Here is a 14,142-nt window from a genome sequence, read left to right as displayed (position 1 = left end):
CTGAGTTGAAAAAATTTTCTTAGGCATTTGAAAATTTTTCTTTATATCAATATTAAATGTATTTGATCAGAATTATAAAAATTGATCATTGTCTTTCGCTTTCCTAATCATAATTTTTTAAATATTTGAGAAAAAATTCTTTTTCTTGGGTGATTTATAGAATTTTATGTAAAAAAAATTAGTAATTGAGGTTATAATTGTAGGAGAAAATTTATAGATGCTTATTGGTTATCAGTTTTTTTGAAACATGTGTTAGTGATTTTATGGATTTTTTTCATTTTTTAAAATATTGAAGGAAATAGTTGGTTTCTTATTTAATTTCGTAGAACAAAGGATTTTGTAATTGAGGTTACAACTATCAAAACAAACTTTAAGTACTCATACTGAATTTTCTTTGAAAAATTTTCTTTAAAGAAATTTTGAGTTTTGAAAATATCGCTATGAATAATTGATTTTTCAAAATATTTTGTGGGTTTTTAAATTTTTCGTTAAAATTTTTTTAGCTGTGGTTGTGATTGTTGGGCAAAGTTCTAAGGGTTTTTTAAAGTCGAGAACTTTCCTGGAATGAAAAAAAATATGAAAATGGATTTTTATAAACATTCTTTAATAAAAAAAAAAAAAATAAATAATTTATTCTATACATTTGAGAGTTTGAAGTAAAAAAAATTTTTAAGATGACGTTGTAGTAGTTGGTAAAAATTTCAAAAAATTTATTTTTATTGCTGAAAAATATCCTAAGATGTAATAAAAGTATGACGTCATATATGTACATAGATATTTTTTTAAAATTATTTTTTGAAATATTAAAGTTTAAATCATTCCTAAAAATGGCCATAAAATAACTTATCTAACAATCAAACATCGGTATCTTGCTTCGTGATTGTCAATAAAAATAATATTTAGACTTAATAAATACGTCTTCATAAAAACTATAGTTTTTATGAAATCAATTAATTTCAATTGTTTTAAATCGTTCAGACATAAAAATTGAGTACACATATTTAGAAATATGTTGAAAGCTTTCTATTAAGTATTTTAGATAATGTAAATTTTAAATGAAGTCTGAATTTAATGCGATGTAAATATTCATATCGAGTACTTAGTATTCGAATACAAGTATTTTATTGATCTAAAATAGAAAATCTGTTAGGAACAAATGGTTATATAAAAAAAATTCGAATAAATTTGTTAACAAATACATATTTTTTAAATTTAGTGGCTTGTATTTTTTAATCTAGTTGTTGCATTTATTTTATCTAAAAACATGATATTTGGTATCAGCTCACTTATTAAATTTGATTTACAATATTAAACATTAAGTTGAGTTCTTTTAATGATTCATCAGTTTAACAAAATTTTTTAAAACGGGTAAATTTTTTTTTTTCTAATTTCCAATAAACTTAAAAATATCGAGGCCTCAAATTATAATAAACTACAATTCTGTAAAGATGATAATAATATTCAATTTTAAATTAATTTAAGTAGTTAAAAATATGCTCAATCGATAAGCAGAATTTTCATTCAAAAATTTATGGTAATTATTACAATTAATACATGGAAAACGATTAGATTTCTTATTTGTGAGTACTATACATCAGTTATTTATCGTTTTACATTAAATATATAAATAAAAAAATAATTCAATAACGTTATACTACCCAGGATACTTCTCCTTATTATATATATATATATATATATATATATATATATATTGTAGTTATAAAGCATGACTTATTTGTAATTTAGGGGAAATAGATAAAAAGATAAAGAAATATATAAAGGAAAATATTTTTGACGAAGGGTAAATATATGATGACAAAAGCTAAGATAAATAATAAAAGACGATAATAATTGTTGCAAATGATTACTTAATGTGTATTATCCAGCCACACTGCGTGACTATTGAATATATATCTACTATAATTTAATAATAATAATATTGTCCTCAAAATAAGAAATTTTGGGAATATGACATTGTTTCAATTACTATTGAGAGCTTAAACTCAATACATACTTTATTATTACATCTTATTAATATAAATATTAATGTACCTGAAGATCGGAACGTTCTTTGCAAATGAAAAAAATTTTAACAATTCGACTGCTTAAGGAGTAGGTCTTGAGGTCGAGGGCGGCCTAAGATTTTCGGCTGCCATACTAGCATCTATATGCGAAACATTTCAGAAATTTAGTCATCCAGTAGATTTGTTACTGTTCAATTTTTTTTTTTCGTTGCGCGAAAGACGTTCCGATCTTCAGGTAGATAAATATTAATACATACATAATATACACATACATCCATTTAAAATAATGAAAAATTATTTTTATTTTTATTGCATTTTAACCAAACAAATATTCGAAATATTTCATTTACTTAAATCTTTTACTAAGGTAAGAAACTCAATACCCGATCATTCATGTATTTGTATATATATATTTACTAAATTTTACTATATATAGATATACAAATACATGGAGTGATCGTGTACTAGTTCCCTGATCGGGTACTAGGTCTTTTCCTAGCTAAATTTTCGCGCAAGAAAAAACATTCTATGTCGATTACAGACCTAGCTCATTAAAAAATTCCATTTTTCCACTTAAATAACACGGGAAAATTTTATCTTTAAGTTTGAGTATTTTTAACTCGTTAACTAATCAATAGATCGAATAGACTAATACAAATTTTTGTAGGAAATTGTACGCGCTACAAAAAAAATCTCTTATCATTTTTTGATAAATCTATCTGTTCAAAAGTTATTGGAGTTCGAAGTTAAGCTCTAGTGAATTTCGACATCTTTTTACTTTTCCGGTGAAACTATCAGACTTATCACAAAATGTCATAGGATCTTTTTTATTGGAAATTTTATTGCCTACAAATTATTATCAGTAATGTTTTTTCCAATATTGTATTGTTTTGTAGTTATTTTTATTTTAATTTCGAGCTCTTCAAAAAGTAGTGTTCTGATCGATTAAAGAGCTCAACATTGAAATGAAAATAACTAGAAAACAATACGGAAGTTGGAAAAACATTACTGATAATAATTTGTAGGCAATAAAATTTCCAATAACAAAGATCCTATGACATTTTGTGATAAGTCTGATAGTTTCACCGGAAAAGTAAAAAGATCTTGAAATTTACTAGAGCTTAACTTCGAACTCCAATAACTTTTGAACAGATAGATTTATCAAAAAATGATAAGAGACCTTTTTTGCAGCGCGTACAATTTCCTACAAAAATTTCAGTCTATTCGATCAGTCTATTCTCTATTGATTAGTTAACGAGTTGAAAATACTCAAACTTGAAAATAAAATTTTCCCGTGTTATTTAAGTGGGAAAATAGAATTTTTTAATGAGCTAGGTCTGTAATCGACATAGAATTTTTTTTCTTGCGCGAAAATTTTTATTTTGTGTTAAACTATGATTTTTTTTCCCATGCACTTGAAAAAAAAAAAAATGTTGCTCTGAAATGACACACCCTAATATATATATATTTATATATTTGAAAATGGGCTCTCAAATTTACTGGTAATAAAAAATAATATTTTGGTATTATTTTTGTTTCTGAACGATAAAATGATAATAACTAGATGTTATTATAAGACAATTGTAAAAAATGCAAATAATGTATTTTTTATGAATAATTTTTTTTTTATCATTCAATTTTTCTTTACGTTTTTATGTTCATTGTTTTGTTTGTCTTCATTTAAAAATTTAGATTTATCAATTTTTTTTATTTATAATTTTTTTCCAATTAAACAGTAATAATAATAATATAATGACGATTATAATATCATTCTTGTTATTATTATTATTATTATTATTATTATTATTATTATTATTATTATTATTATTATTATTATTATCATGATTATTTAACTTAATTTAAAAAAACTTTTAAAAACCAGACAGATGTTAGCAATTCGTCCTTTGAAATTTTCAAGCCAGGTTTTATTTTTTTCTTCGATTCTCATCTTTAATATTATGTTATTTTTTTTTCTTCAGTATTGTCTCTTCCCCTTACTATTTTTAAATCTTTAAACTAGCGACAAAATTTTAACGTAAAGCTTAAAGACTGTCCAGTATACATATTGTGTTTAAGTATATTGAATACATGCGCCGTACTGAAAGCATATCTATACATAACAATTCAATCTTCTCGAACCCTCGAAAACTACCTCGTCCCTTTTGAGACAACCAGCTGTCTGTATTAATGACCTGCTAAAGTTTTAAAATGAAAGGTTTTATTTCATTTTAAAAAAAATTTTTTTTTTTTTATTTTTCAATTTTTTTTCGGTAATATCATTATTGCATTAACAGATTTAACGGACTTCATATTTTATTAATCTTTATATAATATAAGTTTATACAATCGTTACACAACAAAGTTTATATATATATATGGCGTTTCACGCAAAATCGGACACCAATTAGCTTTTGCACCTCGGATTTTTTTGAAACTTTCTTATCTTTTAGTATAGGTTAAAAGAGGCCACGATGATTTTTTTCAAATTTTTCTTCCAACCGTTTTCGAGGTATTGAATTTTGAAAAATGTAGAGATTTTTTTTTCAAACGCCTGGAACTTCGCGAAAAGTGGTTTCAATAAAATTTTCAAAGAGACAAAAAATATTCGTTTTTAGACATCTTTTTAGTAAAGAATATCAAAAAACTTTTTTGAATCATGCTTCTATTGAAGCTTTAAATTTTAAGTATAAATTATCGATTTACAAAAAACACGTACTGATCGATTTTCCTCTTAATTTTTCACAGCAAAGTGTCACCTATACTACAACTTTTCCAGCTATGCTCATAATGGGACAACGATGGGATCTATTTTTTTCGATGTTTCTAATTTCATATTTCAGTTTTGTTTTTCCAAAATGTCTAAAAAAATATTATTCTCAGGATTTACTATTAATAATTATCTGACACACAACTATCATCAAAATTTTCAAATTTTATATCCACAGACAAATTATTATTAATTAATTAATTATTATTAATTCATTAACCAATATTAATTAAGTAATTAATATTAATGAAGTAATTAATATTAATTAATTAATATTAACTAATTAATAATAACTTTTCTGTAGAAATAAAATTTGAAAATTTTGATCATAATTGCGTGTTAGATAATTATGAATAGTAAATCCTGAAGATGATATTTTTTTTTAGACATTTTTCTAAAAAAAAAAAAAAAAAAAAAAAAAAAAAACTGGAATATGAAATTTAAAAAATCGAAAATTAATAGATCCCATGGTTGTCCAATTATGAGCATAGCTGGAATAGTTGTAGAATAGGTGACAGTTTGCTGTGAAAAATTAAGAGGAAAATCGATCAGTACGTGTTTTTTTTAAATCGATAATTTATACTTAAAATTTAAAGCTTCAATAGAAGCATGGTTCAAAAAAGTTTTTTGATATTTTTGACTAAAAAGATGTCTAAAAACGAATAATTTTTGTCTTTTTGAAAATTTTATTGAAACCACTTTTCGCGAAGTTCTAGGCGTTTGAAAAAAAAATCTCTACATTTTTCAAAATTCAATACCTCGAAAACGGTTGAAGAAAAAATTTGAAAAAAATCATGGAGGCCTCTTTCAACCTATACTAAAAGATAAAAAAGTTTCAGAAAAATCCGAGGTGCAAAGCTGAATTGGTGTCCGATTTGGCGTGGAATGCCAATATATATATATATATATATATATATATATATTAAGACGATTCAAACAAAAACTTTTTTTTTGCTCTTACCCCTTGAAATGTTAGTAGTTGTCGATAAAAAAATTTTCCCTAAAGATGGGCTCTCTAGCTCAGCTCTAAGAGGTCGCTATTTTAGTTTTAATTCCCCATCTAATTAACATGGAAAAATTAATTTTTTCATTAAAACTGTAATTACTTGTAAGCTGCTCAATTTTTTAAATTCATGCATAGATCTTTAAAGCTGATTCTTCAAGCTTTCCAAAACCCTTTGACAAGTCAAAATTATCGCCAATTATAGCTAACAAAAATACAAATGAAAATTAGCATGAGACTAACTGGTTAGTAGTAAGCGTTGCCACACGACCATATTTCATATATAAAATATAAAAATTATTTTAAATAATTGTTTGTTAATTATTTAATAAAAATTATTTTTTTATTATAATATATTCTTCATCTTCCCACTTGAAATAAATTTTTTAAAATATTGTTATTATTTATATTATGAGAGAATTAGGTTATATCTTCAAATACGTTAAATTGCGTCAAATAAGTGAATTATTAAATATTAATAAATCATTTATTATACATTAATAAATATTTTTTTGGTGCAAGGAAATGCGCTCTAACAAATAATTTATTGACTGTTAGTAAATATTTATTTTAGCCTGTTCATTAATAAACCATTTGATAAATATTAACAAATCTTATTAAATCCTAAGAAATCCTTCTATCAGTGTAATAATTTAATAATAAACAGCTCAGTTTATTTTGATGGTTAATTTGGTTATGTCTTACCACTACATTAATAAAAATATTGCTGAACGCAAAATAGATGCACAGTAACAGTAAACGGTGTTGCTACGATCACTCCTCGAATGTTATGGATGTACACAGAAAAAAAAATTATTTGGCTCCAAGTAATTTTTTTTGAGCCAAGAAACTTTTGAGGACATAGAATGAAAATCGAGATTTTCTTGAGGGAAGTAAAAAAATTCCTTCGATTTTAAATCTTGAAAAAAAAAAAAAAAATACATTTTTGACTCAATAAATCTTCAAAAATTGAGTTATTTAGTTAAATAAGTTTAATTTCTTGATTTAATAAATATTGTTCCTTACTGTAAAATATTTATTACATTAACCAAAAAATATAAATGTTCAGTACAAGATAGTTACAATATTGATTAAAGTAATGCGATGTTTTGAATCAATAAAAAGTGATAACTTGAACTAGAATACAAATCTTGAACCACGAGTACTGCAGTCTTAAGGGAGGTGGGGGGTTGGGGTTAAATCATGAAAAAAACGCTTTTTTTATAATTTTTTTTTGTCGTATGGATTGAGCTGATTCATTAAAAGCTTTTGAACATTAACTATATATTCAACAACATTAGGTGATTTTTATGTGTAAAAGTATCCGCAAACAAGCCAGTGTCGGAACTTTTCCCAGAACGTCTTTAAAAAAAGATGATTTGCGGTGAGCAGTGTATCTCAGCTGGAAAGTATCTGAAATAAAAAACTATTGGAATTTAGTCGAAGCATTATTAAAACCTCCCCTCAACGTTCCCTGATTTTTCTTTTTCATTTTTTAATAATCATTAAAAGTAAAAACTGCTATTTTTTATGAAAATTTGCGCCATTTTAGAGGTGGAAAACTCCCTTGATGTAAGAACAAATTCTAAAACTCAACGTTGGGGGGAGGTATATTATACGTAGAAAGTGTGTATCAAGTTTGAAATATATCAGCAATGTTGTTTTTAAATAGCAGTGAGCACAGTCCGCGAGCACTGCTATTTAAAAGCAATATTTATTAATATTTAATAAATCATTTATTTGACGCAATTTGACGTATTTGAACATATAACCTCATTCTCTCAAAATATAAATAAAAATATTAAAAAAAATTTATTTCAAGTGGGAAAATGTAGAATATATTATAATAAAAAATTATTTTTATTACATAAAAAAAAATTATCTAAAACAATTTTTATATTTCATATAAAATATGGCCGTGTAACAATGCTTACTACTGTCCAGTTAGTCTCTTGCTAATATATACACGGAGAAAAGTGTTGGCTCAAAACCTGCCAATTTTTATTATGCTGTCGACTAAACTTGAAACAGGAAGGGAAGCATCCAAAAAATTATTATGCTCTCACGAAAAATTATTATGCCGCATCACAATTAATATAATGTATGAAAGTGATTGTTATTAAATCTTATCGATAAGTTTCTCATGCGTAGTAAGTATTATGATACAGCGTAATAATTTTTCGTATGAGCATAATAATTTTTTGGATGCTTCCCTTCCTGTTTCAAGTTTGGTCGACAGCATAATAAAAATTGGTAGGTTTCGAGCCAACATTTTTCTCCGTGTACAACTACATATGATTATATGCAGCCATCTATCGATAATATTCGCCAAAGAATTATTTGTTAACTATTAATAAATATTTATTTGTCTCAAAGAAGCTTCTCACAAGAGTTTTAACAAATCTAGTTTATTACTCTCAAATAAATCCTTCTATCAGTGTGGAACTCGCATTCCCAAGTCAAAAAAATGACTTTTTTAACTTCCCGCTAAAAAAGTCGATGATTTTCAAAAATTTCAGAAAGTTATTATTTTCATCCCGATTCGCGATGTAACTGAAGTTCTGAACGTTCATTGAACGAAATTATCTTGATAATTTAAGAAAATAATCTAAGGCCAGGAACAATCAAACTAGATTACAATTAGTACAGAGTCAAGTCTAAACAGTTGAAATAGTCAATTAACCGAAACCACCATCTGAATCAACCCTCAAATATCTCAACCCCCAAAGAAGTATATTTAAATAGTCCGCCATACCCACTCCAAAAATTCTGAAAAAATTTTCAAAAGATCATCTCTTTATGTAGAATATTTTCACCCAGCTTTGGTTCGGCGAAATCAACCCCCTCACCTACCCTTATACTAGAGAAGTATATATCACTACAGACGGTCCATTATACCCACACCAAAAATTTAAAAAAAATTCTTACATTTTGAGAGAATGTTAAGTAAATATGCCTATGCAGCACAGTATTGATTACATTCACGAAGCCTAGATAGAAGGAGCACGCTCGCTGTGTTATGTACGCGTCTCTGTATACGAGGCATGATAGGGGGACAAAATGTCGGTAGAGAGCGCGTCGGTTCGACAGGTTGGATATTTGAAACGGTATAATTGTCCCTTAGAAAATTAATTAATGAAAAATTGAAGACAAATAATAAATGGTAAAAAATAATTATTAATAATAAATTTTGATCATTAATTATTGGAAAAAAATACGTATATTTAATATTTATCGAAAATAATACCAAGAAAAAGTTAATAATAACTGGGAATTAGCAAACAAATAATAATTTAATATTTATAACAATCAATGTTATATCAAATTGATATCGCGTAGAAATAAATAACAGTAATTTAAAAAGTAATAATAACCAAAATGAAAACGTTGACAAATATTAACAGAATTATTTTTGAAGCTGTAAAATCGAGTTTAAAAAATTTCTTATCATAAATATATAAATATACACACAATAAAAGTATGAAGTCTTACAATGAATAATAAATAATAAATTACCTGATGGGCTGTGAAAGAATAAATCCAAGAATTATCAAAAAAAATGAAGTAGTTAATTAGGTTTCAAGAAAAATATATACTTTATTAATTGTATTTTGATAGTATTAACACAGTTACATTTTCTATAAACTTTTACAAGAAAAATAAAATTATAAATGAATAATAATTGAATTCGTAATCAATAAAAAGTTTTTTTTTAAACTACTAATCACGTTAACTTCGCGGATTTTCGGTGCTTTCTAGTGAGAGCTTTTCGTTGGCTCATGTTTTTGTTAAATAATTTAGTAAGAAAATGACCTCGCATGACAATAAAATAATTAATGACCTTTATCGTTAATTACTTAGTGTGATCAGGGCAACCAACTTTGGGAAGCGCATCGTGTAAAGCTATTTGATCATGAATTTGATGCATTGTATTGCACTTAATAGTTTTGGTTCCTGCAACTTTTAACACATCTTCTTCAAGAGTTTTAATTAATAAAAATAAGTTTTCACTTGGATAGATTAAAGCACCTTCACTCATTAGCTCAATAAACCTATCTCGGCCACTTGAAGCTTTATTAGTAGATTGTAAAGTGTCTACACATGTGAAGCACTTGGTATAACGGCTAGTTTTTCTAACCATGTATCCAGCAATATATGCAACCACTTCGTCGCTAGTTTTCATTATATCGTAATCATGATCGAGATAAGGATCTTGGCATTGATATGTATCATCATCGTCGCTGTCACTTTCATCGACCAAACTTTCAAACGGCTTTTGACAAAACTCTTTATTACCTAGACTAGTTACTTATTCATCTATATTAATTGTATCTGTGTAATTATTAGATGATATGTCGTGATTATTCAGTTCTTCATCCAACAAGCCCGCATCATGAAGTAAATTTGGAAAAGAAATTTCATTATCAATAATACCATTGCTGTTTGGTTCTTCAGAAACTTCGCCACAAATGCCTTTCTCAACAACCGCGTCAATTTTTTGGAGCCATTCATTTTTAGGAACAGAAGATAATGCCAAAGAGTCTTTGGTTTGCATCAAAGATAGCAACAGTTCGCCAGCAGTTACATTAGATCCTCTAGGTTGAGTCGCTAAAGAATATGAACAAAGTAAACGATATACTTGGCCAAACAATATTACGTCTGGGTGATCGTTACATCCATAGGCGTTTCTCATGATCCCAAAAAATTTCTGGAAATTATTATGTAACGAGTAAAATTAACGAACAAATAAAAAAAAATGTGAAAAAAACGCTTACCTCTAAGGCATCCTGAGTAAGACGTATTGTCATCAGAGAATCATAGTTACATTGAGTATGTAAGAAATTAGCAAGTTCTAAAGTAGCTCCAAGTGAGATTTTGAACCAAGCTAATGTGCTTGCAGTTATAGCAAAAAAAATTTGCCCGGTAGTTGGTCTTCATCTAAATGTTTTTTCAGTTCTTTATATTTCAGTTTTTCTTCCGTTGCTTTTTCTTCCCACTCACGTAAATATTCGATGAAATCAGTGATAGCCTACCGGTAAAAATGTTGTGATGAATAAAAGCGAAAACTTTGAAAAGTTTTTGTTTGAGAAATGATGAAAAGAACCAATTAATGGTATTAGTTATAAGGATAATAATTGTTCAAAATGCGAACGTTATTAATACCTATGTTAATATTGTGCAGTTGTCAATAAACAAAGTGAATAAAAGTGTAGAATTTATCAAACTAAAAAATTTGTGCAAACCTGTAAGTAATACTATTAGAATAATAAGCATAGGAAAAAGTTTATCAATGAATGATTTGAATCGAAAGTATTAAATAAAGTATATTATGAATTAAAATAGACAAATAATGATTACTCAATATGAAGTCAAACTCCATATAGCTGTATCGCTTGAAGACTAGACCTTTGAAACAATAGTCAACGCCATCCCTGTTGAAAATCTCCAATAGGATCCCAATCAAAAGCGACAAAAGCCACTTAGAAACCAATAAAATTTATGGGTTTCTAAGTGGCTTTTGTCGCTTTTGATGGGATCCTATTGGAAATTTTAAACAGGGATATCAATGATACAGCTAATTGCATTGTGTAATTGATGTGTAATAGAAAGAAGGCGAAAAACAAGCACAAATTACTAAACTATGCATAACAATTTTTCTTTAGGCCTTCGCAATTTTCGTATGATTTGCTGACACTTATTATTTTTGCGCCAAGAATATGTTGAATAGTGATGCCATGATCACTTGTTTGTGTTATATTACTTGTGGGCTGGCTTTGGCGACTCACTAAAAAATCTGTATCAACAGAATAATAATTTTTAAGAAATAAAACATACCTGTCTCATTTTACATGAAACGTCAGGGCGTAAAGCATGCTCTGGAGTTCGTGAAGTCATAGCCGTTATCAAACGATCAACTCTTTCCATGAATGCTATCGTAGATTTACAACCTTTTAACTCAGAACATTCGCTTTCGTACATCTCCATAGCCACTCTCAATCGTTTTGCAAATAACTATAGAAAAAACATTTTTTGAAAGATAATTTAAAAATTATCAAAGCCCGATTTACCTCTACAGCCAAAAGCACGTTCATTTTCTGGTACTGTTCAGGCTTGATGTGACCAGGTGTTAGTTTGTAGGTTACTGATAAATTAGCTTTGAAGCTATTTTCATAAGCTAAAAGAGCTTCCCAGTGTTTGCGGTATACATAACCATCTGGAGTCTGCAAATAAAAATCAGTAAAGTAAATATCCAAGTGAAAAAATTTGTATCAATGTATATATGTAAAAATTTTACCCAAAATGATGGCACGTCCATAATCTTATTTCTAAAATTTTTTAGCAAGCACGAAAAATCAAATAGGAACCATAAACGTCTACTATAATCATATGGATGTTCGCAGCTAAATTTATAGTCCTCAATTCCGAATAACTTCCTCGCGCCACGGTTCCACTGGGCTCCATCACAGGTTACAGCGTCAACTTGAAATCCAGCGTTTTCCAATAATAATATGCACTCTATTATTAATTTATGTAATATTTCGCTGACGGTTGCACTGCGACTCAGGAAACAACCTATGACCTGCACCCAATCTCCCTGAAAGGGTTGAAACATAAATACTAGAGCATGATCAGCTCTAGTATTTAAATCTGCTTCCGGCGTGTAAGATCCTAAATCAACGAAACCGTCAAGCTTCATAGTTCGTTGATTCAATTTAATAGTTTCGCTTAACGCAACTTCATCGAGTAGCAAAGTACCTAAAAAGTAAATAAAAACGAATCAGTATACCTATAATCCAAATTATCATCATATTAGCGTTCACAAAGCTCATGAGAAAACTAAAAAGACATAACTACAATAGATAATAACAGAGAGTAGATTAATGACAAAGTTCAGCAAAATAGAATGGGTTAAAAAGCGAATTTGACTACAGTAAAAGAACTTAATCATTACAGAGTTAAATATACTAGCGGCTATTCTGTGATAAGCGGATTAATTATTGCGAAAATCTCAATATTTAAGCAATGGAGGTTTTAGTTGCTACCTTACAATTGTGTTCAATAATAAATGTTAATCCTACGATTCGCTGCAACACACTAACAAGAGATTAAATGTGAAATACCCCTCTTAGTATTTACTTCCATTCGAGAACCTTTCATTTTAAGGGTTTCAAAAAGAGCTTCCGAAAAACCGAATGCGCTATCTAATTTTTGGATATATTTTTGAAGGGTATCCTTGCAAGAAAGGGGTAAAATTTGTCTAGATCTCAGTCGTTCGTAAACAGCAGCACTTTTTATTCTGATTAAAAGACACTCATATACCCACTCGACTGTATATCTTCTTTGTTTTGAATTTTGGAGTTTAGCTGCAGCAAAACACGCTCTAACGTTCTCTTGTTGGATAGGCGGTAGATTAAGTATTTCTTTCTCTATAACTGTTTTAGATGCGTTAGCACACTTTTGTCTTTCTTCCTCGATAGTTTGTTTCAAAGTGGCATTTTTATTACTGAGACGACTACACTTTTTCTTGACAGAATTTAGCTCAAGCTTGAGTTTTTTGTTACAATCATGGACATCTAGTTTAGGTCGATACAATTGATTATGCAGTTTTTTTCTTACTTGTTTACATGCATCACATCTATATATTCCCGCCTGTTTTTTATATTGTTGATCAGCTTTCAAAAATACTATGCATGTTTCTGATGACCTATCATAATAATAACAAATTATTTTGAATAGAATGCTAAAAATAGAAGAAATTTTAATTAGAAGAAAGGTTTATGTTATAAGTACTTCTGACTATCAAATCCTGTGCCGCTACACATTTGAGAAGTCTCCAAATCTTTTAAAAATGTCCAAAAGCTTTCCATACTACTAAGAATATAATCACTATTTGTTGATTTATTAAGTTTAACATTAGTTACCTGCAAATATATACAATTAGCTATATCCAGTAAGTCGTTAAAAAAAATATAAAAATTTCTTACAAGTATATTAAGAGTCTTATCGATTTTTACCCGAATCTTTACATCATACGATATGTAATCTAAGCAACAAAGAATTACTGCCGGTAAATCGAGATGGTCATCAACCTAGCTCCATTTTTTTGGTAACTTACATATTTCTAAATTCTTTATCAATTCTTGAATTAAAAATTCTGAATTGATTGCACTTAACTCGGGATCATTGTGGCTAGTCTACAAACATGTAAAAAAATTGAATTAAAAAGAAAATCAAAAATATTATATTCACGGATTTGCTCAATTATTAGAGTCGTAATCAATTAGTAAACAATATTAACAAGATTAATGATAGAAATATTTCAAGTTTTATTTCAATGTAACTATTAA

The 14,142-nt window shown here is 27.7% G+C and overlaps 2 protein-coding genes across 2 annotated transcripts in view; one reads left to right on the top strand and one right to left on the bottom strand.

Moving 5' to 3' along the window:
- The window catches only part of LOC103569311 (RNA polymerase II elongation factor ELL2), a 114,540-nt gene that overhangs the window by 2,034 nt on the left and 98,364 nt on the right, over positions 1-14,142 (top strand). The gene's annotated exons all lie outside the window — the stretch shown is intronic.
- On the bottom strand, positions 9,529-13,893 carry LOC103577000 (uncharacterized). Its single transcript, XM_053740043.1, has 8 exons — positions 13,780-13,893; positions 13,586-13,716; positions 13,119-13,499; positions 12,090-12,550; positions 11,863-12,015; positions 11,630-11,806; positions 10,570-10,823; positions 9,529-10,502 (listed from the first exon to the last, which is right to left on the bottom strand). Exons 4-7 carry the CDS (start codon positions 12,489-12,491, stop codon positions 10,695-10,697), a joined length of 861 nt encoding a protein of 286 aa, XP_053596018.1. The 5' UTR covers positions 12,492-12,550; positions 13,119-13,499; positions 13,586-13,716; positions 13,780-13,893; the 3' UTR covers positions 9,529-10,502; positions 10,570-10,694.

Source organism: Microplitis demolitor, chromosome 6, assembly GCF_026212275.2.
Source record: "Microplitis demolitor isolate Queensland-Clemson2020A chromosome 6, iyMicDemo2.1a, whole genome shotgun sequence".
In the NCBI taxonomy this organism is placed as follows: Eukaryota; Metazoa; Arthropoda; class Insecta; order Hymenoptera; family Braconidae; genus Microplitis; species Microplitis demolitor.
This window is presented reverse-complemented; position numbering and strand designations above follow the sequence as displayed.